General features: G+C 53.1%; 12 protein-coding genes across 12 annotated transcripts; 7 read left to right on the top strand and 5 right to left on the bottom strand.

Annotated features, from left to right (window-relative positions):
- Positions 1-307: 307 nt before the first annotated feature.
- Positions 308-784, bottom strand: PG986_001751 (mitochondrial 54S ribosomal protein uL14m; the record flags this gene model as incomplete). The annotated part of the gene is made up of 2 exons (XM_066837973.1): positions 308-603; positions 703-784. The coding sequence occupies 2 exons, from the start codon at positions 782-784 to the stop codon at positions 308-310; spliced, it is 378 nt and encodes a 125-aa protein (XP_066706866.1).
- Positions 785-2,350: 1,566 nt separating this feature from the next.
- PG986_001750 (histone-lysine N-methyltransferase SET9) lies at positions 2,351-4,578 on the top strand (the record flags this gene model as incomplete). Its single annotated transcript, XM_066837972.1, has 2 exons — positions 2,351-2,449; positions 2,518-4,578. The coding sequence occupies 2 exons, from the start codon at positions 2,351-2,353 to the stop codon at positions 4,576-4,578; spliced, it is 2,160 nt and encodes a 719-aa protein (XP_066706865.1).
- Positions 4,579-6,090: 1,512 nt separating this feature from the next.
- Positions 6,091-6,462, top strand: PG986_001749 (uncharacterized protein; the record flags this gene model as incomplete). The annotated part of the gene is made up of 2 exons (XM_066837971.1): positions 6,091-6,159; positions 6,274-6,462. The coding sequence occupies 2 exons, from the start codon at positions 6,091-6,093 to the stop codon at positions 6,460-6,462; spliced, it is 258 nt and encodes an 85-aa protein (XP_066706864.1).
- Positions 6,463-7,080: 618 nt separating this feature from the next.
- PG986_001748 (uncharacterized protein) lies at positions 7,081-7,527 on the top strand (the record flags this gene model as incomplete). Its single annotated transcript, XM_066837970.1, has 1 exon — positions 7,081-7,527. The coding sequence occupies one exon, from the start codon at positions 7,081-7,083 to the stop codon at positions 7,525-7,527; it is 447 nt and encodes a 148-aa protein (XP_066706863.1).
- Positions 7,528-7,952: 425 nt separating this feature from the next.
- PG986_001747 (uncharacterized protein) lies at positions 7,953-8,581 on the top strand (the record flags this gene model as incomplete). Its single annotated transcript, XM_066837969.1, has 2 exons — positions 7,953-8,045; positions 8,111-8,581. 2 exons carry the CDS (start codon positions 7,953-7,955, stop codon positions 8,579-8,581), a joined length of 564 nt encoding a protein of 187 aa, XP_066706862.1.
- A 156-nt stretch (positions 8,582-8,737) lies between these two features.
- Positions 8,738-9,709, bottom strand: PG986_001746 (uncharacterized protein; the record flags this gene model as incomplete). Its single annotated transcript, XM_066837968.1, has 3 exons — positions 8,738-9,396; positions 9,489-9,562; positions 9,630-9,709. The coding sequence occupies 3 exons, from the start codon at positions 9,707-9,709 to the stop codon at positions 8,738-8,740; spliced, it is 813 nt and encodes a 270-aa protein (XP_066706861.1).
- A 4,608-nt stretch (positions 9,710-14,317) lies between these two features.
- PG986_001745 (WD repeat-containing protein) lies at positions 14,318-16,366 on the top strand (the record flags this gene model as incomplete). Its single annotated transcript, XM_066837967.1, has 5 exons — positions 14,318-14,966; positions 15,034-15,443; positions 15,498-15,978; positions 16,042-16,186; positions 16,252-16,366. The coding sequence occupies 5 exons, from the start codon at positions 14,318-14,320 to the stop codon at positions 16,364-16,366; spliced, it is 1,800 nt and encodes a 599-aa protein (XP_066706860.1).
- A 1,540-nt stretch (positions 16,367-17,906) lies between these two features.
- Positions 17,907-20,201, top strand: PG986_001744 (uncharacterized protein; the record flags this gene model as incomplete). The annotated part of the gene is made up of 3 exons (XM_066837966.1): positions 17,907-17,959; positions 18,106-19,974; positions 20,033-20,201. 3 exons carry the CDS (start codon positions 17,907-17,909, stop codon positions 20,199-20,201), a joined length of 2,091 nt encoding a protein of 696 aa, XP_066706859.1.
- A 580-nt stretch (positions 20,202-20,781) lies between these two features.
- On the bottom strand, positions 20,782-22,047 carry PG986_001743 (uncharacterized protein; the record flags this gene model as incomplete). The annotated part of the gene is made up of 2 exons (XM_066837965.1): positions 20,782-21,935; positions 21,987-22,047. 2 exons carry the CDS (start codon positions 22,045-22,047, stop codon positions 20,782-20,784), a joined length of 1,215 nt encoding a protein of 404 aa, XP_066706858.1.
- Positions 22,048-22,364: 317 nt separating this feature from the next.
- PG986_001742 (protein IMPACT) lies at positions 22,365-23,226 on the bottom strand (the record flags this gene model as incomplete). Its single annotated transcript, XM_066837964.1, is given in 2 exon segments — positions 22,365-23,066; positions 23,080-23,226. 2 exon segments carry the CDS (start codon positions 23,224-23,226, stop codon positions 22,365-22,367), a joined length of 849 nt encoding a protein of 282 aa, XP_066706857.1.
- A 772-nt stretch (positions 23,227-23,998) lies between these two features.
- Positions 23,999-25,786, top strand: PG986_001741 (serine/threonine-protein phosphatase p.t1.c1; the record flags this gene model as incomplete). Its single annotated transcript, XM_066837963.1, has 7 exons — positions 23,999-24,148; positions 24,231-24,311; positions 24,371-24,809; positions 24,862-25,105; positions 25,158-25,519; positions 25,571-25,695; positions 25,751-25,786. The coding sequence occupies 7 exons, from the start codon at positions 23,999-24,001 to the stop codon at positions 25,784-25,786; spliced, it is 1,437 nt and encodes a 478-aa protein (XP_066706856.1).
- A 259-nt stretch (positions 25,787-26,045) lies between these two features.
- PG986_001740 (uncharacterized protein) lies at positions 26,046-26,477 on the bottom strand (the record flags this gene model as incomplete). Its single annotated transcript, XM_066837962.1, has 1 exon — positions 26,046-26,477. The coding sequence occupies one exon, from the start codon at positions 26,475-26,477 to the stop codon at positions 26,046-26,048; it is 432 nt and encodes a 143-aa protein (XP_066706855.1).
- Between the last annotated feature and the right edge of the window lie 66 nt (positions 26,478-26,543).

Below are 26,543 nucleotides of genomic sequence, written 5' to 3'. Positions count from 1 at the left end.
GCGTTTCAGTCAGGTCTATTAAGACCGTCCATATAGAGTTGCCAATTGCAGTCCTTTACCCGTACAAGACCAACCCAGTGCTACCCCAGCATGGTCGTGATTGATAATGTTTTTTTTTTTTTTTTGCTCTTTATTTCATGCTTATAATGGTTCATCAGGGCCCATCGAACGCCAGCAAATGTTCATGAGAAGTATTGTACACCAAAGTGGATGTGGAACGCCTGATACGTGATGCAGTTGGTTCGCTCTCCCTGCCACCGTCTATACAGTGCATCACCGTTGCCCCCCTCGTTCAGCCCCTTCTCGTTTACGCATGCGCGGGCGCCATACTGAGAATCTTGCTCCACTTCTTCCTCCGTAGTTCAGCACCGACGACACCGTTGACACGCGTACCGATGGGGTCTCCGGCCTTGCTGATGAGGACGCAGGCGTTGTCGTCGAACTTGACGACGCTGCCGTCGGGGCGCTGCACCTGCTTGCGCGTGCGGACGACGATAGCGTGCCGAATGTCTCCTCGCTTCACCTTGTTCGCCGCCGAGGCCGAACCCATACCGGCATCGGAGGCGCCGCGCTGCTTCTGTACGATGGCTACTATACGGTCACCTTCGAGGGGAGAGGAGCAAGGCAGTGTTAGCGCATCGCTTCTGGTGGAGAGGGAAGGAAAACAAGGGAAGACTGCGATTCTGGCGGGTACCGGCTTACCGATGGAGGCATGTCTCTTCCGGCCGACGACCAGGGCGCATTCGACGATGGCGGCCCCAGAGTTGTCGATGCAGTTCAGCATCGTCTATGACGGCAGCACCAGGACATTAGTACATAGTACGGGCGTTATTGGACTGACAGACGGGCACTAGCCGTGCATACCTTTAATTGAATCATCTTGTCTGCCTTGGAGTGTTCCTTGCGACAGGGCACAGCTGGGGGGAGAAGCTATCTCGATCTGATATTGCGTTTTCGGGTTGCTCGACAAGGCTGGCTGTCGTCAAAAATTTGGGCACAGGCAAAGGCAATTGGAAACGGGACGGGGATTGATTGGCCGCAGCCTCGGGATCGGCGTCTTCAGGTCGAGAGCTTAAGACAGCACGGGCAGGGATCCAAGGTACATGCCGCAGGTATCAAATCGATAAGTCTCGGCCAGCGACCAGGACAGGCGAGGCCGTCTTCTTCCTCTTTTTTTTCTTTTTCTTTTTTTCTTCTTTTTTTAGGATTAGCCCACAAGAGCAAGCAAGCAAGCAAGCAATCGATTAATCAATCAAATCCCCGTATTAGACCGGGGCCGGGGTCAGGCCTAGCTCCAGTCTCTCACCCTTGTCACTCAGCTTCTGTCCTTTTTTTCGCTTCTCTTCCTTCGATAGTTGACGTTGACATGGGCAGGCGTCCAGCCCGATAGGGGCCACCTGCTGGCCGAGGCGGGTTGACCTGCCACCCGCATTAAGTGGGTGCATCGTCATGAATGGGGGAGAGGGAGGTATTGTCGTTTCAATGTAATGGCCCAATCTCTATGGTGGCTTCATCTTGGAACTTTCTGAACAATCATTCTGCTGCTGAAGAAGCTTTGCACCGAACTGGCGCCTCCGGAATAATTCGAACAATTCAGCTATTCAAGAGGATCGGCGAATAGCCCGTCGATCATCCCGTCTCCTGCTTGTTCTCTCCTGTCAACTGCCTATCCTATCTATATCCTGTCACACTACTCAACTCCGCCAATCGACTTGCAGCAACAATAGACTCCCGCCGGCCCTCTTGACTTGTCAATCCCTTTTTTGGACGCTACACACAGCCTTTCCTGTGAGCCCTCCGAACAATCTCATGAGAAGACAATAGCTGCAGCTTCTTCACCACTTGGGGTGATCTCTTTGGAGCCCTTCTCTTCTTCCTTTTCCCACACCTCTCACTCCTTCGCTCCTGAGGCTTCTGTACTCAGCCCACACATCTTTGGTTGTTGGTTCTCTTGCGCCGCATACCCTCTCGTTTTGCCTGTCAGCCAAAAACGTATTCTGTTGCATGAATCAGTTGCAATCACACTCTCTTGGTTCTTCCCATATGACGACACCTCATTTGACCCAATGACCAGCCTGTCAGACTCCAACTGAATATATCTCCCAAACCGCCAGCCCCAATTGCGCCTCTCGCCAACATATATTTTGGAGGGGTGCAAAAGAACACCGTCGCACCATCATCACCTCAGCCCGGGTCGTCTCTTCTCGACACTCATTTGAGGGGTGCACCCAGGGCCCTGCTCAATCTTGACCAACAGCCAACCTTTGGGCCACGCCGTTTCTTGGGACCAACTTCTCTCAAAGTTTGTAATCTCCTCCAAGTTCTGGCTCCAATTTTGGCCGTTGCGAACATGGCACCATCTGCTGCCGCCGCTGCAAAGAGGCAGCCGATCACTTTAAAGCAAGTGCAGGAGTACGACGACATCCTGACTGATGCCCTCGTTGATCATGTAAGTATAAATTCTGTATGGTTGCATTTTACAATATGTTGGCGCAAAGTGTGCTGATTTTCGCATAGGTCTACTACTGGACCACGATTCCCAAGAATAAAGCCTCATACCACCCCTCGAGAGGAATCAAGGAGGAGGAAATCGCCAAGATCATCCAAGATCACCTAATCGTCAAACCCGAGCCAGACGTTGCCGTGGCCAAATTTCTTGCGACAGCCGGCCTGCGCAAATTTCACAATGGTCTCAAGACAGAGAAGGAGAAGGACGCATTCCAAAAGCACCTACGTCGCTACATGCAGATCTACCTTCCAGACAGTCCCTTCGAGGTTAACACGACAAATCGCTACACCATCAGCACGCACGAGGCAGCCGTGACTGCTCGACGCTTCATCAAGAAGGGGCAGCCGGTCAAGTACCTTTCTGGCATACAAGTCCTGATGTCGGCCGAAGAGGAAGAGGATATCTCGAGGCGCAAGAAGGATTTCAGCATTGTTGTGAGCTCGCGAAACAAATGCGCCAGCTTGTTTATGGGACCTGCGCGATTTGCCAATCATGATTGCGACGCCAATGCCGAACTCAAAATCATTAGCCAGTCGAGTATCGAGATTTATGCGAAGAGGAACATAGACGTGGGCGATGAGATCACGGTCACGTACGGAGACAACTACTTCGGCGAGGACAACTGTGAATGTCTCTGCCAGACTTGCGAGACCAGACTGGTCAACGGGTGGGCACAACCAGAGGGCGCGGTCACCCTTCAAAAGAGCGTGGAAGAGGAGGCCGAAGCCGAGGGCTATACCTTACGCCGGAGAAGAAGAGATGGAAGTTCAGCTCGTTCGTCGAGGACGCCATCCGTCACACCAGACATTCGCCCAAAGGTGCGCAAGTCCGGCTCTCGAAGTCTACTCAGAACGAATTCCGGCGCATCTATGACCGACTCACCCGCACCCGAGACGTTGTTGCGCCAGAAGCGCAAGCGCGAGTACGAATCGCTCAAAACACCTCCCGTGACACCGGCCAAAAAGGCGAAAACCATGGAATTCGAACAGGTTCCGATCCCCGCAAGCCTTTCTAGAAGAAGCAGCGTGGCGAGTTCTACTGTGTCGGATTATGTGACGGGTGCGACTTCCGATTCGGGCAGTACAGAAACGGATCTGACAATTCCTGATGATTTGAAGGAAGCCAAGTCGACGTTGCAGTCGCCCAACCTGACCCCAATCAAGGCAGCCATGCCTTCTCTTAAATCGGAGGAATCGGACATGCCGACGTTCTCGAATGTAGCAGCATCTATAGAGTCCGCAGGACCGACCGAGGCAGATGTGGCTCAAGAGACTGTTTACGCAGCTCCTGCTTCGGGCATTGTAGCCAACTCTGTCCCAGTGTCATCTTCCAACCCTGATGACGGTGAGACTGTCGACATGATAGTCATCCCTCCCCCGCTGACTCCGGCTTCGAAGCCAGCCGAGCAGCTTCCATCGACGCCGCCATCGGCAATCAACACGATTCAGGAGTCGCCTGCCAAGAGGGGACGCGGTCGGCCCCGCGGCAGTGCGACAAAGCCCAAGTCAGCCCCTGATTCACCAGAATCCTTACCCTCATCTCAAACTCAAGAGGTCAAGGTCGAGGACCCTCGTCAGCCCGATGTAATGTCAACCGCAGAGCAAAAGAAGTCGACAGCCGAGTCGCAGACGCACCGGACACCTGGAGATTACACACTAACTCCACTGCTGCTGACCGGCAACTCTGCGTGGATCATCTGTACTTTATGCAGTTCCGCCTTCGTTCAGCAAGATGCCTACTACACGCGCAGCTCTTGTCCTCGTTGCGAGCGGCATTCCAGGCTATACGGCTACCAGTGGCCCAAGACGGTGAAAGAAGGAAAGCATGATAAAGAAGAGAGAATCCTGGACCACCGGGAGATTCACCGGTTTCTCCATGCCGAAGAAGAGGCCAAGATTCGTGGTCGGAAATACATCGCCAGTGCCAAGCGACAAAGCGAGGTAGCTGAGCAGACAGTCGCGAAGAAGGGTCGAAGCCCAGCGACTCCGAGTATGACGGGAAGGGACGATGGGGAGGTGAGACGGAGTGGACGAAGGCGCCATCTATCGAGCAAGGCCATCGACGCATGAATTCTCGAACCGCTCTAGCCTTTCGACGACGGTGTCCAAAAAGGATCGGAAGGAGGTGCCTATGGGCGGACCGCGAGAGTGGCAAACTTACATTTCGCCTATTGAGTTTCGCTGTTCCACTAGAAGGTCGGGAGCCACCTTGACGGAGAGAGGCGTTGGTGAACAAGGCCTTGTTTCATTTTCACTTGCGGTAGAGAGCACAGCAAAGCGTTCAAGCATACCCGGCGTTGGCGACAGGCATCGTTCTGTATATTAGGTAGTTTTGCATACGTAGCGCAAGCTGTTCACGAGACGGCGTCACTTGGCCGGTGCGTTCGAGACATAGGCTACGCGCTGGCTATAATTGTTATATACGAGGCCATTTCATTCGTACTACATGCTTGTTGGCTCGTCATGAGACTGCTGTGGTGTTTCGTGTTTTACTTCCTTTGTCCCAGCCCACTGCCATGCATGAGGAGGCGCGCCGTGTTGCTGCCAACAGATATAGTGGCTTCCAGAAGCAACGGAGAACGGACAGTAATACCGGTCAATGTGAGCAGTCGTTCAGGCCTTGTCGGTCGGTGTTTCGATATGTTTCACTGGTCTTCCATGCATGTCGTAAAACCTGCTTCCTCTTTTGGTGTACGGTGAGATGAGATAAGATCGATCAGTACACCCAATGTCGGAATACCACCAAACATCATCGTATAAGAAACTGGGCCGCGGCCGTGCTGTTGTTTGACGGAACCATTTTCGGAACCACATTACTCTGGACAACGGCACCTTGTCGCAGGTTTATCCGCAAAGCGTCACGAACCAGTGAGTCATCAAAATTCAACGTCAGGACTCTTTCTCTTACCGCAGACAAGACCAGTATCTAACTGGTTCCATTGCGCTGTAGTAAACGCGGGAGTTGTTGTCAATCTAGGCCCGATATCCACCATCACTTTCCCTGTGTGCCCATTATGACATTTGCCCGCTTCTCCCAGTGTCTCACCTCGTCAGTCAGCTTAGTTCCTTGTGGTCGGGGTATCAGGAATGTCGGTACATGTGATGGATATTGGTGAAGCAAGTGGCCGGGAAAACTCGACGTTTGGTATTAGAATCAATGTCTTTCTTCTCCCACTTGACGACTGGTAACCACCTACCCGAGTAGGCAGTTATTGGTTAGAACCATACCCAGATTATTCCGAGTAGTTGATCACAGCTTAACAAAAGGACAGGAATGCATATACTACCTTAAATGGTCATTGCCATTGTACTAACAAGACATTGACGGGAAGATCTTCTCAGTGACAAGACCTTGGCTTTGTTTAAATACGAATACAATAGGTTATAGCTGCAACCAGATTCTCTCCAAATATTGACAAAGACATTTACATTTACGAATCTGCACCGGCATTTTGCATGTTCAACCGTCCAGCAAGTTGGATGCCAATTTTACAGAACCCCAGCAGCACCATCTTCACCACTACACTACATTTTCACATCACCTATCGATGCACCCACCCCAACTTTCGACCAGATATCAAGATGGGCGCACACATCGAGGTCCTCAGTACGGTGGCCAAGACTGACCACGTCAAAACCGTCTACAGACAGGTATTGCATCGCCCCTGACCACCTCCCTCTAGCCCCTCCATATATGGCAATTTCGGAGGAAGCACAGGGAGCTGCAGAGGCTAATATATATCCATTTATGTATTCACGTATTAGTGGGCCAGGTTCTCGAATGGCTTCGAATGCATGTTCCTTTTCACGCTCGTCGTGGTAGTGGCGTTTGGGTTCATCATGCTCGAGGTCCTGGACGAGGCGCGCGAGAGGCAGAGGGCGCGGCTGGAGAGGGACGACTTGGAAAAGTCAAACGCTTCGAAAGGAGGTCGGGCAGGCAAACTTAGAGCATAACATGTATCTAAAAGGGGCGGGTGATCACGGATGCTGACAGGACTAATGGGCGGGAATTAGGTTATGGCTGGTCGGCGGACAAGGTCATTCTGGATGCTCAGCCAGGTCCGCCGCCGTTGGATATTGCGCAGTACAAACAATACACAGCGCTATTATGTCTGCAATCCTTCAAAACGATAGGGAAAATCATGTGTTCATTATTGCGAGGCTGAGAGTGGAACTCTATTCTCTAGACCTGCACTGATCTCACGATGTAACCCCACGATCCTAGAAATATCGTGGCGCTGTGTACGTAGTTGACGCCTTCTAGTGTGCTATACATCGTCAAATCCCACGTCCGACATGTTTTATAAATATCTTTCGAATGGTTCTCAGTCTTCGTGTTATTACCTACCAGAAATTGTCCCATACAAGTCTTACTTCGACCCTTCCCAGAATAGACGGATATACATTTATGTAAAAGTACTCTTACCAAGCATGGCATTTGCGAGAGGAGATCCCATGGCTCGTCTGGCATGGTTAGGGTGGGAAACGGTACGTGATGACACCCAGATTCCCACTTGACGAAGGCCGCCATTGCTAATTCATAGAATATAGGCACAATCCAATCTTACTTATATGGTGTTTGCCGCCGTGAGAATCTGGGTAGCTGCCGGGCTGTTCGTCATAACTTACGTCCAATGGAAGGAGTTCCAAGTCAAGCGTCTGTATGGTCCCCCAGAGACGAATTCTGATACTGTCGGCTATGTCGAAGAGACGCCAGCACAGAAACTGCATCAACAAACACAAAATGGATGGCGCAGTGCCATGAACCAGGAGATCTGGGACCGGCTAAGAAACATCGACGATAAGCTTGACACCATATTGGAGACGGTACAAGAGGGCGCTCGCCCCGATCCTAAGTCATCCTCTGCTACTGCTGCCTCTCACGATCGTGAGCCGGGCGTAGACGAGGATCTGCCTACCAAGCATCCCTCCGACAGCGACAGCGAGAAGCACGGAGCAATGTGCAATTCGCCGGAAGTTGATGATTATGCGAGAACTGGGTATCTTATTATTTGGTAGTTTCCATCATATCATGAAAGGTACCGTTCAAGGGCGGATGGTCGGATTACGGTTTTGTTGAAGACTTTTTTTTTTTTCTTCTTGTTTTCTTCAGCCAGCGATATCGCATATGATTCATGAGATTATGATGTAGCTAAAATATCATAGGTGAATGGATAGAGAATGCAAATGTCTGAGTTCTGGAGGCTACAGTTGACCGAATGCGGCAAGCTGGGTAACCCCCTTTGTTGGCCGTCCACGGCCGGACGAGGACAATGGGCCCAGGTAAGCCAGAATGCATGATCTTCTTGGCTTGTTTGTGATTTCCCATTCGGTGTACAGCGTTTGTCAACTTAAACGCCACAGCGGGTTTGCTTTTCGCGAATTCCTAGAAAATTCAAGTACCGAGCACTCACTCCATCAGACTGAAGACGGCCCAAGTCACGATGGCTCTCTTTGCGGACTCGCGGCAGTTGGAGGAGGAGACGAAGCATATTGTCACTGCGGCAACGAGTTGGGCTGCAGAAATGCACAATACGGTGAGTGGGCTTTCGGTTCTGATTTGTACTTCGTGGGGGTGTCTAACATAACGCCCGCGATCTAGCTCGCAGGGATACGAGGCAACACCAGCCAAGTCTTCTTCTGGTCCATGTTCGCCGGGCTGGGCGTGGCCGTGGCCGCCACGCTCTGGACCTTGAACCGGCTCCACGACGAGCTCAAGGAGCTGAACCACCACCAGATCGTCTACCGAGAAATGTGGCTCGACGAGCGCGACCAGATGCACAGGCAGATGGAGTACGACGAAGAACGGAAAGACGACACCATCCACAACATGCAGCAGCAATGGGGCATCGTGGAGAAGAACAAGCGTGCGATTATGGAAAAGGGCTTCGCGCAGCAAAAAGACCTGGTCAAAGCCCTATTGGAAGAGGCTGCGGGAAAGGGGCCGGCGGAAGGGTCGGCGAGCCAGCAGGTGCGGATTCCAAAGCCGGGCGATCCGGGCTATAAAGAGTTTCGAGACTCTCTCGGCATGTATGCCCAATACAGATTTGCCTCGGAAGGGCGCGGTGATTAGAGACAGCGATCCCAATAGCCAGCCGTCTGAGCAAGATACTTGAGGCATGACGGACTCTGCATGGCCAGCCGTGATCAACTCTACTTCTGCAATAGCCTCTGTCAGCGAAGAATATGCAATACCAGATCTAAGACTTGACTCCAACCATCAACCCGCTTAACGTTTCTCATCCTTAGCGCTTTCCTCTGTCGCGAACACTTCTTGTAACTCTCTGACCGTGTCCATAAACTGGCTTGCACTCAGGGCGGTCATGATGTGCCACCAGCCGTGCAGCTCCAAGAGCCAAGCCCAGGGCAAACCCACCCGCTCCCTGAGCAGCCGGAGCTCGGCGCAGAACTCGAGATCGATGTTCCACAGGACGTAGGCGAAGACGAGCAGGGCCAGCGAGACGCGGCCGCGGGCCTTCCAGACGCGGAGCTTGTCCTCGGGGAGGGCGGGCTTGCGCCAGAAGAAGAGGTGGGCGACGCGGATGACGAGGAGGACCATCATGAGGAAGAAGGCCGAGGCGTGGTAGATGATCTTGCCGGTCCAGACGTAGAATGCGGCGAAGAGGGGGAAGACGATGTTCAGGGTGGTGTTGACGAGCCGGTCGTTGGCGGAGGAGCGCCCGCGGACCGTCAGGATGCCCTGCAGGAGCGCCCAGGCCAGGCCCAGCATGCCGAGCTCGTCGGCGTACTGGAGCGTGTGTCGGAGCGAGGCGTGGAACAGGAAGGAGCAGATGCCCAGGACGAGCAGGGAGACCGACATGAAGTCGGTGCGAGGCCGGAAGAGGCCTCGGCTGCCCGGGCCATACATGTAGCGAAGGGCAAAGTAGACTGTACGTGTGTCAGACGGGATGGATACTACAATGGTGCAAGAGTCCTTGATATGCTGAGCTCTCTTTACAGGGGATTTCAGTCATTCATACCATAGGGCAAATTGGTCATGGAATTCATGAATTCGGCGACATATCGAGTGACGACATAGTCTTCCTCGCAGAAACTGGAAATACACTGTCAGCCTTGGCGGGGTATTGTGTAGTTTGGGGGTTGAGCAGCTGTGCACATACTTGGCAGTGCTTGTTGGCGGGCTCCAGGCGCCTAAGAGTGCATAACGGTCGCCCGCGAAGTGACGATTGTGGTGGCCCATCTCGAGGTTTTTCCTGCAGCAAACGCACTTTGGGGCTCGTAGAGGGTTCTGGGAAGTCTGTATGGTCGTCGAGCTTACTGTCAGCTGCTGGAAACGTGAAGGTGCTGGGACCAGAACGTTGGATCGTCATGCAGGTACGGCACTTTAAGGCCGGTAGGCGGTAGACACTCCACTAAAAAGGGTTGCTTGCTTGTTGTTCAGTTGGTTAAGGTGCTAACTGCACTGAGCGAGCAGCAGCAGGATCCAGGATAGGCTATGCCAAGAAGTCCGTCCGTCCATGTTGATTTGCTCAACCCAAACATTCCTTTTGGACTTTCTTGTCCCGAGCCTACGAGGAAACATATGATGCTGCTCCCGGATGGGAATCGGAATTGAGTAGTCTACCTCCTATCTGTGCAGGTGCATATTGTCTGCCTAATTCAAGTTGCGTACCCCCTGGCCTGGAGCGGTTATGTAGCGAGTTGGACCCCTAGAAATATGAGTGGCTCCGTCGTCAGTTTGTCCGGTGAACAAGTGACGATCCGGTGGGAACTCGCTTGACTCAATCGCTACACATATGTGCCAGCACTCTCAGCAGACGCTATCGTGTTATTGTTATGGTGCAGCATGCACAGCCGTTCTATCGGCTTCTCTGGCATCATCGGCGGCCCTCAAGCAGTGATTCCGCCCGAGGACAATACCGCGGCACCCAAGCTCCAGGGACCACTTGTCACCATATGTCGCATGTTAATGGCAACGTCGCGAACCGAAAACCTTACGATGGTATCTTCCACGTCAGCTAAAATCGGTAAGGGCCATCGTATACCTGCCGGGGGGCACTTCAGTCTTCAGTGGTCCTGGGGAGGCTCAGCTCGCTTGACAGGGCCGAGTTGTTGATTTGGGGCATGCCCACCTACATGTTCGCCGCGCGCGGCGTAATCAACAACCGGCTCGAGATCCGGTAACACGTGCATCAACCTACCAACTCCGCTGCATGCTTTCCTTCTTCTTTTTCTTTCTTTCTTCCTGGTTGCATGTACACTTCATCGGCAAATCTCTTCTTCCTGGTAAATTTAATGGTATTCGTTTGACGTTGACCCAAGCGCACGAGGCTCAGTCACTTGGAAGAGCAGATTACGAATGTGAAGGCGAGGGGGCCATTGGTACGGGACAATTGACTCGACTGGCTTACAGCCGTGTTGCACAGCAACAAGATGTTCGACCTGATAGTTATTGGCAGCCGGTCAGCTGTTTTCCTAAACTAGGGCCTCGTTCATATCTGATGAAAACAAGCTACTCACCTTTTTCTGACTCTGCTGAAAAAGAAAAATATAAGTATGAGCAAAGAACTGCAGCAAGTGTCGCTGCAATCATGCGTACCTCACCAAGGGAGCCCGGGAGCCCCGGCAGGTGCCATGGTTGGTAGAGGCATTATCGGGAATAATCATGACCAGTTGCTAAGGGGGTTTGCAACATGGGTGGTGGGACGTGAATTGCACCAAGAAGGAAAATGCATGTTTAAAATCAAAAGAGACCAAGACCTTGGGCTGTTGGGTATGACAATCAACAGTACAATCCACGAGTCTTGATGGAATGCACCCATGGGCGCAAACTGGTGTTCCATGATGCATGTCACAATCAACGCTGTGAGCTGCGATTAACCACGGCGATATTGGCTGGACTACCGTGGCAAACTGCCCAGAGTGTCAGAGTACAAACACTTCTTTGAGGACTCCTCCAGTACCTACGAAGGAGGCCAAGCGAAAGGTAATACAACCCAGTGAATGATCTGCTGCCAGAGTTTTGATTTGAGAAGTAACCAGTCGTGGTTGATGTCATGTAGCTACCTAGGGACACATATCGGCGGTATGGTCTTTGACCATCCGCCGGTGCTGCTCCTTGTGGGCCCGTAGCAGCCGGAAGCGGCACCGGAACCAAATTTGGGGGCCGGAGCCAACAAAGTCCGCCTGCTCGGTTCGGGCGGGCTCGAAGACATCTAATACTTGACATGGCACTTATTGAAGCATGGTTGGCGCCAAGCCCGAACTTTCTGGACACAAACACAATGAGACCTGGAATTCAACTTGAACGGGATCTAGACACGCAGTGTTAGACAACGAACAGGGCATGCTTCATGGACGCAACGGGGTGAGCCAGTCCTTGACTGACAGGTTGCTTGGTGGGGATGATCCGACTCGGTTGACTAGCTGCACTTTCTGTGGTCCCTTATCATAGTCCAGGAAGGGCTCGGGATTCCATCGCCCAACTCCTCGATGGCTACTCCTTGATATTACTTGGCACACCAAAGACATCTGTTCTGCCGTGAAGTGGGAGAGGGTAATTCGCTGATATTATAATCATGACTGTATCCCAACAGTCGACGCCAGGTAGGCCTAGGCCAAGGCCGGTTCATACAAGCCGTGTGTTAGTAGGTTAGTACTTAGTACCCTTGGTACAGCGGAGGGTGTGGGGTAACCGCCGAACGTTTATTTGCTCATCGGCCATTAGATCAGGTGTCTTTATCGTCATCTTCTACCATGGGTACATGTCCACGTAGGATTGGGGCACACATCAGTGATGGCAGCAGGCCGAAAGCTGCTTGTTGTTGTTCGCATGCAGCAACTATCAAGCACCAAGCGGCTTCCATAGATCAATGATAGACCACCTCCCCCGCAGGTAGAGACTTATTGCTTCGACGTTTTTAGTAACCTACTGTAGGGAAATCAGGTTGGTCACACGAACTGCTAACACTGCCCGGTAGGTCAGTGGGTGCCGGGGGTGGGATTCAACGATTCAACAGCAGCAATCCCCAGGACCTGTCGTATTCTTTATTAGGTACCTACGCACAGGGGCCTCGGGACAGCACAGGGCCAGTTCAGGGTGCCGGTCAATAGCCTTAGCAACAAGAGCATAGGGTTGATTGATGGCCCATCCGCTCTTCTGTGTGTATGGACTGGAATGCAGTAGTATGCAGTTAGTCCATACATAGCAAGACAGGTAGGTCACCGCGTAACTCTTTCTGCAACATCCGTTCAATCAACTCGAGCCTGAACGTTGGCGAACTATGCAGGTTGCAGGCTCGTGCGCTGATTGGTTGAGGCCAATGTAGATAGGGTCGGCATGCCAGCGTTGCCGCAAGCGTAGTAGCGGCTTTAACCAGTCAACCCAACTGAAGATCTGGGTCTGTACTTCAACACTCTTTCCCCAGTTTGCCCAGTGTCGCGGACAGCTCAAAGAACATTGGAGCAGTCCGTTCAGCAACGCAGTCACCACTTAACAGGGCATGCAAATGGCGATCCATTGAACGAGACAGAGCTCGAGGGTTTTTGTTCAAGCATTCTTGTTGATATTTGTTGACATATATTCACTGCATCAGGTATACGCGGGTTGGTCGCCTGCATGCAAGAGCACCTGCGCCCTACAGCAATCAAATGTAGGTACATCAATACGACCCGTTCATATCTCAATACCCGGCTCCCAGCAAGTAACATGACCGTATTAGCTCCTACGTAAGGCGGACCAGGTACGTGACTGAATGTTTCGCTCTTGCGGCACCTCGGATACGTGCGATATATCTGAGGTCGTTTTTTTCCACATGCGTGCAGTGACCGCCGTGACCGCCGTCTTCCGCCAGTTGCTACGGACACTGTTGTAGCGATGGGAACAGTCGTGGGGAAACAAAAACAACATCGAACATCGTCTCGCCATCTCTGCTTCTCGGCCTTGTCCGGAGAAACCCTGCGTCTTGTCACCCTACCTACTTCGGGTACAGTACCTACAGCCTACAGGACACTTTAGTTGAAGGTACATACTACGCCATCAGACTTAGGTATTATTACGCGCCCCCCTTGGTTCCTACTTGGCTTTCTAGGTTCCAGATCGTCTAGGTTCACGGTCCACTTTGACATGAGGTCAGCTATTGTCGAAGTGCGGTCATCTGGTAACCTAGACGCTCCCAACTATCGACTCCTCAAGTCTAAAGAAGCTCTTTACCACTGCACAAACCCGCACGCATCCATCAATCCTCAACGCCCCTCGCAAGTCCCGACCCCTCCGCCTCGACCCTTCGACCCTTCGACCCTTCGAACCTCCGAAACCCCCGGCGTGAGGCGAACGAGCTTTCCCGAGCGAACCTTGTACCCTTCCCAGTCTCCCAGATACCACCCTGATCTGATCCGACGAACGCTATCAGTATCCCAACCGTCTAATCCACCGGGACCTGTTCAAACCTTCTCTTCCTCGCTGCGGGAAAGTCCTACTTTCCCGCCGCAAGTCGAAGTGGCCGACCACCAGCCTCCACCTCCCACCATCACCCCATCCACCTCCGACGGCCCATCCACTCCGCATCCTCCCCAGCATCCTACCAACACAGTCCTCTCAGCCCCAGATCTTACCAACCACCCCCGAGGGAACCCAACCGATATAGCACGTCTACCGCCCACACTCTCCCGATCCACCCAACCAGCTCCGATAGCGACCGAGCTGCAGGGGCGAGGACAGGTCCTGGGACGGAGGCGACGAGCCTCAGACGATCTGTCTGCTACCCAGGATTTGACTTCCCAGAATCCGGAAGCAGGTCCTTCCACATACCAGCACAAGTCCAAACGCCGAAGAGCCGACGACGCCGCCATGCTAGCCAGCAACGATGGAACACCGGCGCCGAACGGCACGAGTAACCACACGAACGGGAAGTCATATCAGCGGGCAACGACGAGTGCCAATGGGATGCAGAAGTCCGCTCTAGCCACGAATGGCGCCTCCAAACCAAGAATGCCAGACACGTACTTCGGTCACGACCGTGAGGAAGTCACGCGGATACTGATACAGGCCCTGTCCGATATGGGATACCACACCGCAGCCGAGAGCGTGGGCAGAGACAGCGGGTTTGAGCTGGAAAGCCCGACGGTGTCATCGTTCCGCACAGCCGTTCTCGACGGTGCATGGGGTAACGCCGAAGATCTGTTGTTGGGTGCGACGGCACCTGCGGAGCGGACATCCCAGGCCGGGAATGGATTGGTGTTGGCACAGGGCGCAGACCGGAACATGATGCGCTTCTGGATACGGCAACAAAAGTTCTTGGAGTTGCTGGAACAGCAAAAGACGAGCCAGGCATTGATGGTGTTGCGTACCGAGTTGACCCCGTTAAACCAAGACCAGGCAAAGTTGCATTTCCTCTCCAGTCTGGTGATGTGCGACTCTCCGGACGACATCAAGCTGAAGGCGGAATGGGATGGCGCTTATGGCAGGTCTCGGGAAATACTCTTGTCGGAGCTTTCCAGTAAGATGGCTCCATCTCGCTGTTTCGTCATATCCCACACTTGTGCAGCTACTAACTCGCTTCACAGGATGCATATCGCCCTCGGTGATGCTTCCGGAGCATCGTCTGGCAGTCCTACTGCACCAGGTCAAGCATAATCAGATCAACATGTGCCTGTACCATTCGAATGCCCGATCGCCGTCTCTCTACGCGGACCATCTCTGTGACAGGCGGCGTTTCCCTACGGAGAATATCATTGATATTGATGACCACCAAGGCGAAGTTTGGCAAGTGGTGTTTTCTCACGATGGGACGAAGTTGGCCAGCTGTGGCAGTGAAAAGACGGTCATCATATGGGACGTTCCCTCATTCAAGATATTGCACACTCTTGGAGAACGGGAACATCGCGCAGGGGTGGGGAATGTTGCCTTCAGTTGGGACGACTCTATGATTGTTACGTGTTGTCAAGACAAGCATGCGCGGCTATGGGACCTCAAAGTGAGTAAAATTGCCGCTACACAGCCCGTGACCTATCGCTGACCATTCTTCTAGACCGGCGGGCTTCTTCTGGATGTCAGTCCCTTCGAAGAACCCGTCAGCAGCTGCGTATGGGCCCCTGACAATCGATCATTCCTGACAGGTTCTCTGGATAAGTCCCGCAGTCTCTGCCAGTGGGACCTTGATGGCGAAAAAATATTCGACTGGGCAAACAACCATCGGGTTGAGGACCTGTCTCTTTCGCCTGACGGACGCTGGTTGGTTGCTATGGATGACCGCAACCACATCCATGTCTACAACTTTATGACGAGGCTTTGGGAATACGAAATCGAACTACACTGCCGATTGACCTCGATCAGCATCAGCAAGGACTCGCGGCATCTGCTCGTGAACCTCCAGAAAGACCAAGCCCAGCTGTTCGACCTTGTCAGCCGCGAACCTGTGCAATACTACTCAGGTCATACAGGCGGCGAGTATATGATTAGGAGTGCACTTGGAGGAGCAGCCGAGAGTTTTGTTCTCAGCGGCAGCGAAGGTACGCTTATGAACTACGCCCAAGGGAAATCGGTCTTTTCATGCTGACTTTTGTTACTTGCAGACGGCTCTATCAACATCTGGCACAAAGCCAGTGCTCAGATCGTCGAGAAGCTGAGCGGGCACCATCCCCGATGCAACTCGGTGTCCTGGAGCCCAACTGACCCATGCCTATTTGCCTCATGTGGTGATGACGGCAAAGTGAAGATGTACGTATTCCTCGTCCCTTTTGACGAAGTGTGGTTCTTATCGGACGCTAACCCGGTTTCTATAGTTGGTCGAACGCCGAAGGGCAGCGGATACATCTGGAGGCATTGCACCAGAGTCAGGAGTCGAGTGGTGCCGAGTCTAATGGGTGGCATGGAGAACAGCCGATGGGCGCGGAGTAGCATGGCTACGTGCAGCGGTCAAGTCCAGCAGAAGCTCCCTACATATCGGGGAATACACAGAATCATTGAGATACCATTTGCATAAGGCATAAGACGGCGAAACAGGCTGATTTTGGCAGAGGCTCTGCTCGTGGTATAAGCACTAGCGAACAAGAGCAGCCATGCTCTGACACGAGTTCTATAGGCAACTGAATTCCCCTGCGTCTGGACTTGGTGTTTTGATTTCACGCTCTGGCTTCGGTGCATGGGAAACCAAGGCCAGCATCAAAGGAGGCATGGAGCAAGGGTAGTTCAACATAGAGCGTGTAGTTTTCTTGCGCTTGGTGATATATAAAGTTACATTTAGTTTGACATACGTCTCCGTTCACCGGTAGTCTACTCCATGAGTGTATACAAGCTTGCGCTCGTGGATGTAGATGGATCGTGAGGTGGGTGTTTTTCAAGCTTAGGCTCCCAAAACTTCAAAGTAGCCTCCCAGCCAAACAAAAGAGAGATGCTCGCCATATTGCCTGCCTACATGTCAGTCAGTAATGGGAATATGACTGTACATACCTCCAGTGTCTGTTGATTGCGGTCGTCATGTGGTTCGAAAGGGTGACGACGGGCGATGACGGGGACGAGGCGACAATGTCATTAGGCACCTAAATTTCTTGCTACTAGGCGCCGTATTAGTAGGCGATGGCGGTGTTGTTGAGCCTGCTGCAGGGCACCCTCTGTCATGCTCGGGCATGGAATGTGTGGATTGAAACAGCTGGCGAAGCAGGCTAGGCCTCGTCGGGGCTAGTGACTGCGGCTCCCTGTATGGGATGTAACAGGGTACCACGTACGTAATCCAAAGGGGGTATGGGGTATCGGGCAGTATCAAGTATCAGGGACAGAGTCTACTAGGTTAAGGGGGAGAGTACGAGTGCGCAGCGTGCAGGGAGGCTGTCGCTGCTGCTGCTAGGTACAGATGCACAGTAAATAGAGCCTGAAGGGGAGTGCCCGGTGACAGCTGGGGCCATCAAATCGGGTATCGACGCCGCCAAATCTAGGTTAACCCCCAATGCGAGTAGGTATGTACGTACATCCAACCCATCTCTTTTTCGAGTTGCATATTACCCAGTCCCCAAGGCTGGCCACATGCATCGCTCTTGATCACCCAAACAAAAACATCGAATACCCCCCAAAAAAGAAGAAAAAAAAAGACTTTTTCGCATCGCTCGGTGCTTGAGTCAGATCTTCCCCCAACGTTGAAGAGCCTGCGCAGCTGTTGCCTCTTTGCACTGCTGCTGCTACCTAAACGACTACGACTAAGTAGACAATTTGGCATCTAGCGGCATCGAGACTCGGGCCACCTACCACTACTTCGATACAACCTACATACACCATACCCAGTGCCAGGCCTCCCAAAACCCACTCCGACTTTACCTAAGCTTGTGCTCGTGCCTGAACCTGATCGAACCCCTCGACTGCGAATCGAATACAAGCAACCCATCTGGCGCCGACTCACAATCGAGACACATCTGGCCTTCATTAGATAACAGAACAGGTCGTCACTATGGCCGACAGCATGAGCACACCGGGCGGCATCTCGGATCCCGCCCTCATCAAGTACGTGGCCCTACCTCCTTCTTGCGACAGTTGCCCAAGAGCCCTTGCGCCCCTGACGGCTTTCTGGAAGCATCGCCAGCCCAGCAAGGGCACTGCAGCCTATGCATTCGAGACGGCGCAACTAACACATGTTCTCTCTCTCACAGGCTCGTGAACAAGCTTCAAGATGTCTTCGCCACCGTTGGCGTCAACAACCCCATCGATCTCCCCCAAATAGCCGTCGTGGGAAGTCAGTCTAGCGGTAAGAGTTCGGTACTGGAAAACATTGTCGGAAGGGACTTCTTGCCCCGTGGCTCCGGTATCGTCACGCGGCGGCCGCTGGTCTTGCAACTCATCAATCGACCCTCTACCGGTCAGACAAATGGCACCAACGAGGATGTCGCAAATTCCACCGACAAGGCGGCCAACCAAGACGAATGGGGCGAGTTCCTGCACATCCCCGGCCAGAAGTTCTACGATTTCAACAAGATCAGGGAAGAGATCAGCCGCGAGACAGAGGCCAAGGTCGGCCGCAACGCCGGCATCTCGCCAGCCCCCATCAACCTGAGGGTCTACTCTCCCAACGTCTTGACCTTGACTCTGGTCGATTTGCCTGGTTTGACCAAGGTGCCTGTCGGAGACCAGCCCCGAGATATCGAGAGACAGATCAAGGACATGGTGTTAAAATACATATCCAAATCCAACGCCATCATCCTTGCCGTCACAGCTGCCAACCAGGATCTGGCCAACTCGGATGGTCTGAAGCTGGCGCGCGAGGTCGATCCCGAGGGTCAGAGGACAATTGGTGTCTTGACCAAGGTCGATCTGATGGACGAGGGTACTGATGTCGTCGACATCTTGGCTGGTCGCATTATTCCCCTTCGACTAGGCTACGTTCCGGTCGTCAACCGAGGACAGAGAGACATCGACAACAAGAAGCCCATCATGCAGTCCCTTGAGGCAGAGAAGAACTTCTTCGATAATCATAAGGCGTATCGAAACAAGAGCTCCTACTGCGGCACCCCGTATCTTGCTCGCAAGCTCAACCTGATCCTGATGATGCACATCAAGCAGACATTACCCGACATCAAAGCCAGAATCGCCAGCTCTCTGGCAAAGTACTCGGCGGAATTGGAGAGTCTTGGCCCCTCGTTGCTCGGCAACAGCTCCAACATTGTGCTGAATATCATTACCGAGTTCGCCAAGGAGTGGCAAGGTGTGCTGGATGGCAACAACGGGGAGCTTTCGAGCGCAGAGCTGTCTGGTGGTGCCAGAATCAGCTTCGTCTTCCACGAGCTCTACTCCAACGGCGTCAAGGCGGTTGACCCGTTCGACGTGGTGAAGGACAACGAGATCCGTACCATGCTGCACAACTCTTCCGGTCCTTCTCCGGCCTTGTTCGTGGGCACGACGGCGTTCGAGGTTATCGTAAAGCAGCAGATCAGGCGCCTGGAAGAACCCAGTTTGAGGTGTGTTTCGCTGGTCTACGACGAGTTGGTCCGCATCCTTACCCAGCTGCTCTCCAAGGCTGTCTATCGGCGATACCCCCAGCTCAAGGAGACTTTCCACTCCGTCGTGATCAGCTTCTTCAAGAAGGCTATGGAGCCTACAAACAAGCTTGTCAAGGACTTGGTGGCCATGGAAGCCTGCTACATCAACACGGGCCACCCCGATTTCCTGAATGGCCACAGAGCCATGGCCATTGTGAATGAACGCTACTCAGCAAAGCCCGTTCAGGTTGACCCCAAGACTGGAAAGCCGCTGCCTGCGTCCACGCCGGCTCGCGCTGCCAGCCCTCAACTCGACGGCGGCGATGGCAATGGCGGATTCTTTGGTAGTTTCTTTGCCGCCAAGAACAAGAAGAAGGCAGCTGCTATGGAGCCTCCGCCTGCGATGTTGAAGGCCTCCGGTACTCTTTCTGAGCGTGAGAATGTCGAGGTGGAGGTTATCAAGCTGCTTATCTCATCTTATTACAACATCGTCAGGAGAACTATGATTGATATGGTTCCCAAGGCCATCATGCTTTCGCTCGTCCAGTAAGTCGATATCCCTAAACGGAACAAGGGATGCTCTTTTTACTAATCAAATGTTTAGACTCACCAAAGACGACATGCAGAAAGAGCTGCTCGAGAACATGTACCGCAAGGAGACGTTTGATGACCTGCTCAAGGAGTCGGATTACACAGTTCGCCGGCGTCAAGAATGCCAGAAGATGGTCGATTCACTTTCCAAGGCCAGCGAAATAGTATCCCAGGTTCAGTAGAGAATGAACGCGAGTTTCGGGAAGAGAGAAAGAGGGACATCGCACGGGGTGGTCTAGAGCCGAGACTGGAGTTGGTACTGTAGGGTGGTGTAGGGGGAACGCAGTATCATTCTGTTCTTGATACCAAACTTCACGAGACCAGAGCAGACGGTTTTAATGATATAATGTTACACGCATTGTCTTTCCTCTTTGTGTTAAATTCTACATGCATCCCTGACTAAGTACCTGCTGATGACAAACGAATATATGCGGTCCATTGAGCTAAAGATTGAAACATGCATGCTGGTTCGTGGAACGATAGAAACTCAACCATCAGGGACAATAAGTAGCATTTGTACTTGTGTGTATTACAGTAGTATACAAACACAGTAATGTTATGGTATGTATAGACTCCTTAATTGATGGGTAGCTGGCCACTTGGCTGCTAAATCTACAGTCTGCACATTACGTTGCTATAGAAAGCGGACAACATCTACCCCGTAGAGCTGGCCTTCGTCCCAGCATCGGATTTAATCAAAAGCTCCATTCGAAAGGCCAAAAAGCTATGATATCCTGCTTTGCACCAAATTCGGCCAACACATTACAGCTTGGATTTCGGCTTCAACACAAGCCCCCCTTTCTGCACACCATAATCTGTCTCCTTGCCGAGGCCAAACCAGGACCGCAAGGCCTCCTCGCCACCCTGGCCGGGCAGTAGAGGCTGGTTTTCATACCCGTTCCCCGGCCACCCATCGCCCTGACCCTGGCGGATGGGGTCCGTTGTCTTCTGGTGAGCGGCCAAGAGCGGAGTGTCGCGCAGCGTAACGCTGGGCCGCTGGTCGCCTTCCCGGGCCGGGTCGGTCTCGAGCTCGGGGTATTCGAGCACAGGGGTCACGCACGCATCCGTACCGTCAAAGACCTTCTCCCATTCCGCGCGCGTCTTGGACTTGAAGACGGCCTCGAACCGTCGCGTCATCTCGGGCCAGGTGTCCCGATCGGCGCGGGTCCGGTTCAAGTCGTCGCTGAGGCCGAGGCGGCGGACCAGGACGGCGAAGAACTGCGGCTCGAGCGCGCCGACGGCCACGTACTTGCCGTCCTTGGTCTCGTACGTGTCGTAGTAAGGGCAGCCTCCGTCGAGCATGTTTCCGCCGCGCGGCTCGGACACCATGGGGGTCTTGAGGGCTTGCCGCGGGAACGTGGCAAGGTAGCTGGCGCCGTCCACCATGTTGGCCTCGACGACCTGGCCCCGCCCCGTCTTCTCCCGGGAGATTATGGCAAGGAGAATACCCTGGAACAGCGTGGCACCGCCGCCTGCGAAATCGGCGAGGATGTTCCAGGGCGGGTGTGGCTTCTCTTCGCGCCGCCCGAGCATTGATAAAACACCAGACACGGCAAGATAGTTGATGTCGTGCCCAGCCATCGCGGCGTACTTCCCGTCTCTGCGGAAGCCTGCCATGCGGCTGTAGACGAGGCGGGGGTTGATGGTGCATAGAACTTCAGGGCCAAGGCCCAACTTCTCGAGTACACCGGGCCTGAAAGGATCGATGATGATATCAGATGCTTTTGCTAGCTCCCTGATGAATGCAACGCTGGAGGGTGACTTTAAATCTACTGCAATGGAAGACTTGTGTCGAGTAAGCAGGTCGCCGGTGGGAGGCGCCTCTGCACCAGCGGTGTGCGTTTTCCCCGGGACTGCTCGGTCAATGCGCAAGACGTTGGCTCCGGCGTCCGCAAGAAGAAGGCCGGCAAAGGGACCTACGGTTCATAAGCAACAATCATCTGTGGCCGGGATGGCTTCTGCATTACCTGGAGCCAGGCCAGCAAACTCGAGGACTTTAAGTCCTTTCAACGGCGGTGGGCCGACCATGTTGGATAAATCTTATCACTGAGAGGAGATTCCCGATATGACAGACACAAAATTAGAGTAGTTGTCTTTTGCAACCAACACATCCCAAGGATGCACTTATTATTAAATGCAGCAAAGGGATGGTGTCGACGTTGGGGGAAGCTGGCGGGAGTAGCGCGTGGAAGCCGAGGCAGCTATTGATCCCCGACCAGGATGGTTGGAGTAGTCGGTGTGGGGTAACACCCGCGTCGAACACGAAGTAGGTAAGGATGTACTGCGCATAGAGTCTTACAGTGCCAGGTCAGGTGTACAGCGAGAACACTGTTAGATGAATTCGGTTACTTGCCAGACCCTTTCTTCTTGCCGGCAGAGGGTTCAGGGACGAACCCGGCCTTGACGAAGGCATCTCTTGCGGCTTGGTTGATCAGAGCAAATCGTCGGGGGCCGAGCTTGTGCCCGCCGTACCATCTGGTTACGATCACCATACAGTCCCAGATATCCATGAGCTGCATCAGGTGTAGCAGACGGCCACCAGCAGCAGTCTCGCCGTCGTCATTGCAGTCCTGGAAGGATGTGTTGTTGGGCCCCTTGATGCGCCAAGCAGTGATGTTGTGCGTGGCGAGGCGAACCTTCTTATCAGTCGCTAGCAAGTGCTGCAGGAATCCCTCAGCCTCTGCCGTAGAAGAAACATTAGCGCAGCGGGCTACGAAGGCCGACTTGAGCTCCACGAAAGGATCCGAAATAACCCAGGAGGGTTCTTCGATGCTCATCGCTATAGCCATGGGGTCCTGTGCCGGTGGCAAGGACGGCTCGTCCACTACGTCGGATGTCGCAGCAGCAGCTTCTTCCTCTTGTTGAAGATGTTCAAGCTCGGCGAACTCCTCCAGTCTCCTCTTGAGCTCCTCGATGGCATCAAACAGACAGACCATGCCGGGCTCATAGACCGAACCAACCACCTCCCTGAACATCTCAAGCTCTCGGGCGGCATCTCCACGCTTCCCGTGATCGCCGGTACTGTTAGTGCCAATGACAACGGGGGGCTCATGAGGATACCCCCGGGGGGAATTCGATGCGCAACGAGGCAGATTCTTCAGGAGGCGTCAAGATATACACGTTAGAGTCCTCGCTGGACTGCACTAAACAGCCATCGCCATATATTGAGTTGATGGCTTCAACTTCGTCCTTCAGCTCCTCCGACATATTTGGCAACCACGTGAGCAAAAGTGACCAGGGTAATCTAGACGGCGCATCGAAAAGAGATCATGAGCAAAGAAAGGAGAGACCGTAACGACCGTTGGTGGCACTGCTGTCTAACGTGGAAACAAGAATTGTACTGGAGATACATAAATCAAATCAACTCAGCCAAGTCGGTAGTCGGCCTGTCTGCCCAACTGGCCTCAAAAGTCCAGACAACCCCGCTGTGGGTCAGGGACCTTAACTTACAGCGAGCTAGCAACTAGGAATTGTGCGGGCAGAAACAATCGCCATCAACTAACGCCGAAAAGAAAAGAAAAGAAAAATAAAGGTCGAGACCATGACCCAAGTACAGCCCTGACAGGCTAGACTCCGGCCTCTAGGCTGCAACTCGAGCAGTCCTAGGCCGCCTAGCGGGCATGGATTCGAATCAGATAAGCTCCGCTTGGGGTTTATCGCCTCTAAGATCCAGATTCCATGTCCACCTATTCGGCGTGGCGTTCGCCGCTTTCGACGTCGTCCCGCTTCGATAATATTCCTCTGTTTGCTCAGTTCAAGCACGTAGTGAATCATTTCTCCGTCGCTCAGCCGCCTGCGAAACCGAAACCAAAACCAAAACAATCCAGTGCCAACCTTGTCTTGGGCCTCGTTGTTTTCTCTCCCGGATCTTGGTGCCCTTTCCTTGTCAACATTCATCGTCTTATCCTTTAAGACCCGCTACAACAATCCCATCACCTAGATTTCCGTCCTGTTTGCAGGCCTTCACCCCGCCATCGACATGGCTTCCGCCATCGACAAGGCTGTCGCGTTCAAGAATGACGGCAACAAAGCCTTCTCGGCCCATGACTGGCCCAAGGCTATCGATCTCTATTCCAAGGCTATAGAACTGAATGATAAAGAGCCAACTTTTTACACCAACCGAGCTCAGGTATGTAAATATACCAATGTTGCCCCGCCTTCCTTCGACACGCCCATGAGGATTGCTCGCGTGACTAACACATCTGCTGCAGGCCAACATAAAGTCCGAGGCATACGGGTATGCTATTGCGGATGCTACCAAAGCCATTGAACTCAACCCCAAACTCGTCAAGGTACGTCGCGGCTCTTGCCCTCTGCAATCGCTGTCATTAACGCATAATCCCCCATAAAGGCTTACTTCCGTCGTGCTGTCGCCTACGCCGCCATCCTCAAACCTAAAGATGCCCTCCAGGACTTCAAGGATTGTGTTCGACTCGACCCGAAGAACAAGGATGCCAAACTCAAACTTGCCGAGTGCCAAAAGATTGTGCGCCAGCTTAACTTCTTCGCCGCCATCGAAGTCGGCGACGAGCCATCCGCCGCCGAAGGTCTGGATGTGGAGTCGATAGCCATCGAGCCCGACTATGATGGGGTCAAGCTAGAAGGCAACGAGATGACACAGGAATTCATCGACGATATGATCGAGCGGTTCAAGAACGGCAAGAAAATCCACAAGAAGTTTGTCTACCAGATCGTCATTGCCGTCAAGAAGATCTGCTACGACGAAGCTACTATGGTGGAAATGAAGATCCCCGACGATGTCAAACTTACCGTTTGTGGTGATACTCATGGTAAGTCTTCCAAACGGACTCGGATTGCACTTGCGCTAACTCCGGGGAACAGGCCAATACTACGACTTGATGGAGTTGTTCAGACTCAATGGCAAGCCAACAGACAAGCATTGGTACCTCTTCAACGGTGATTTCGTTGATCGCGGTTCGTGGTCAACCGAAATCGCTTTGTTACTCTATGCCTACAAGTGGCTTAGGCCTCATGGTCTGTATCTCAACCGAGGTAACCACGAGACGGACGACATGAACAAGGTGTACGGCTTCGAAGGCGAATGCAAGGCCAAGTATAACGAGCGGTATGGGTCCCTAACCAGCCCTAGATTGTACGAGATGCTAACGACCATGCAGTGTCTTCAAGTTATTCTCCGAGAGTTTCTCCGCACTACCCCTGGCGACTCTGGTAGGCGACAAATATCTGGTGCTCCATGGTGGCCTCTTCTCAGACGACAACATCACACTGGACGACATTCGGAAGCTGGACAGGCATGCGCAGAGACAACCCGGCCAAGCTGGGTTGATGATGGAGATGCTGTGGACAGATCCCCAGACAGCGCCTGGCCGAGGCCCCAGCAAGCGAGGTGTCGGCATGCAGTTTGGACCGGATGTGACTAAGCGATTCTGCGACAAGAATGGTTTGGAGGCCATCATCCGAAGCCACGAAGTGCGCATGGACGGATACGAGGAGGAGCACAACGGAAAGTGCATCACGGGTGAGTTCCCTTTCATCCCTCTCTAAGCGTGACAAACTAACGCTATGTCAGTCTTCTCCGCACCCAAGTACTGCGATCAAACAGAGAACCGCGGCGCATACATCAACGTCGGCCCAGATTATAAGTTGAACTTCAACCAATTCGACGCCGTGCCGCATCCCAACATCAAACCCATGGTAGGTACTACAGCTGGGAATCTCTAGGACTGGTTAGCTAACACGACTCTACCAGGCTTATGCGAACAGCTCAATTACGTCAATGATGTAGACGGATATACAGGATGGCAAGATCGGTATGATCGTTGGGAAGTAGCCTAGCATTTCTGCATATTTGACAGTGGAGAGCTATTCCGTATCACAGCATTGGCGTTTAGGGGGGATTATGGTGTCAGGGTGCAAAATGGTTGCATGTACATACCCATAGTATCGGAAAGGTATCTGGTCCAGAGAGCTCTTAGGTTCCAAGGTTCGCTAGAATTTCTCCATTGTCCTGCGCTGGAAGCCGGGTTAAGTCACCAGACGTTATTTCATTTGCTCCACAGCGTGTCTTGCCCGACCTGGCCCACGAGACTGCCCAGCCAGTCTGAGCAGCCTTTGACTCGGAATGTGGTGTGCACGCCGTTTTCGTTTGTTCCACGCCAGGCGGTGATAGCGGCAGAAAAGGCGCCCAAGCTGTCTCGCGGAACCCTCAGCCAACAGTCAGATCCGTCGACTTTGAGTATGTCGATGGAGATTGCTGTGCCTGCGATGCCAAGAAACTGCTGGAGCGCCGCCGTGCAGTAGGAGCGCACCTGGAGGGCATCGAGTTCTATGGGCTCCTGGAGCGGATTGCCATTGAGGACTTGCAGATGGGCGTAGGAGAAGAGGGGCTCCTTTATGACACAGCTTGCCAGCTCGTGGGACTTTTGCGACTTGGCTTTGGCGGTAGCCAGCACCGATGTGTCGCCAGGTTCCGCCATGTTGGTTTGCAGGAACAGTTGCAGTGAAGTCCCGTCTTGGAAAGATGAACGAAACTGATGAGCCAG

The sequence above is a fragment of the Apiospora aurea genome (assembly GCF_038362705.1).
Source record: "Apiospora aurea strain CBS 24483 chromosome Unknown utg000001l_segment0_segment0, whole genome shotgun sequence".
NCBI lineage: Eukaryota > Fungi > Ascomycota > Sordariomycetes > Amphisphaeriales > Apiosporaceae > Apiospora > Apiospora aurea.
The sequence above is the reverse complement of the archived record's forward strand: the minus strand, read 5'-3'. Positions and strand labels throughout refer to the sequence as shown.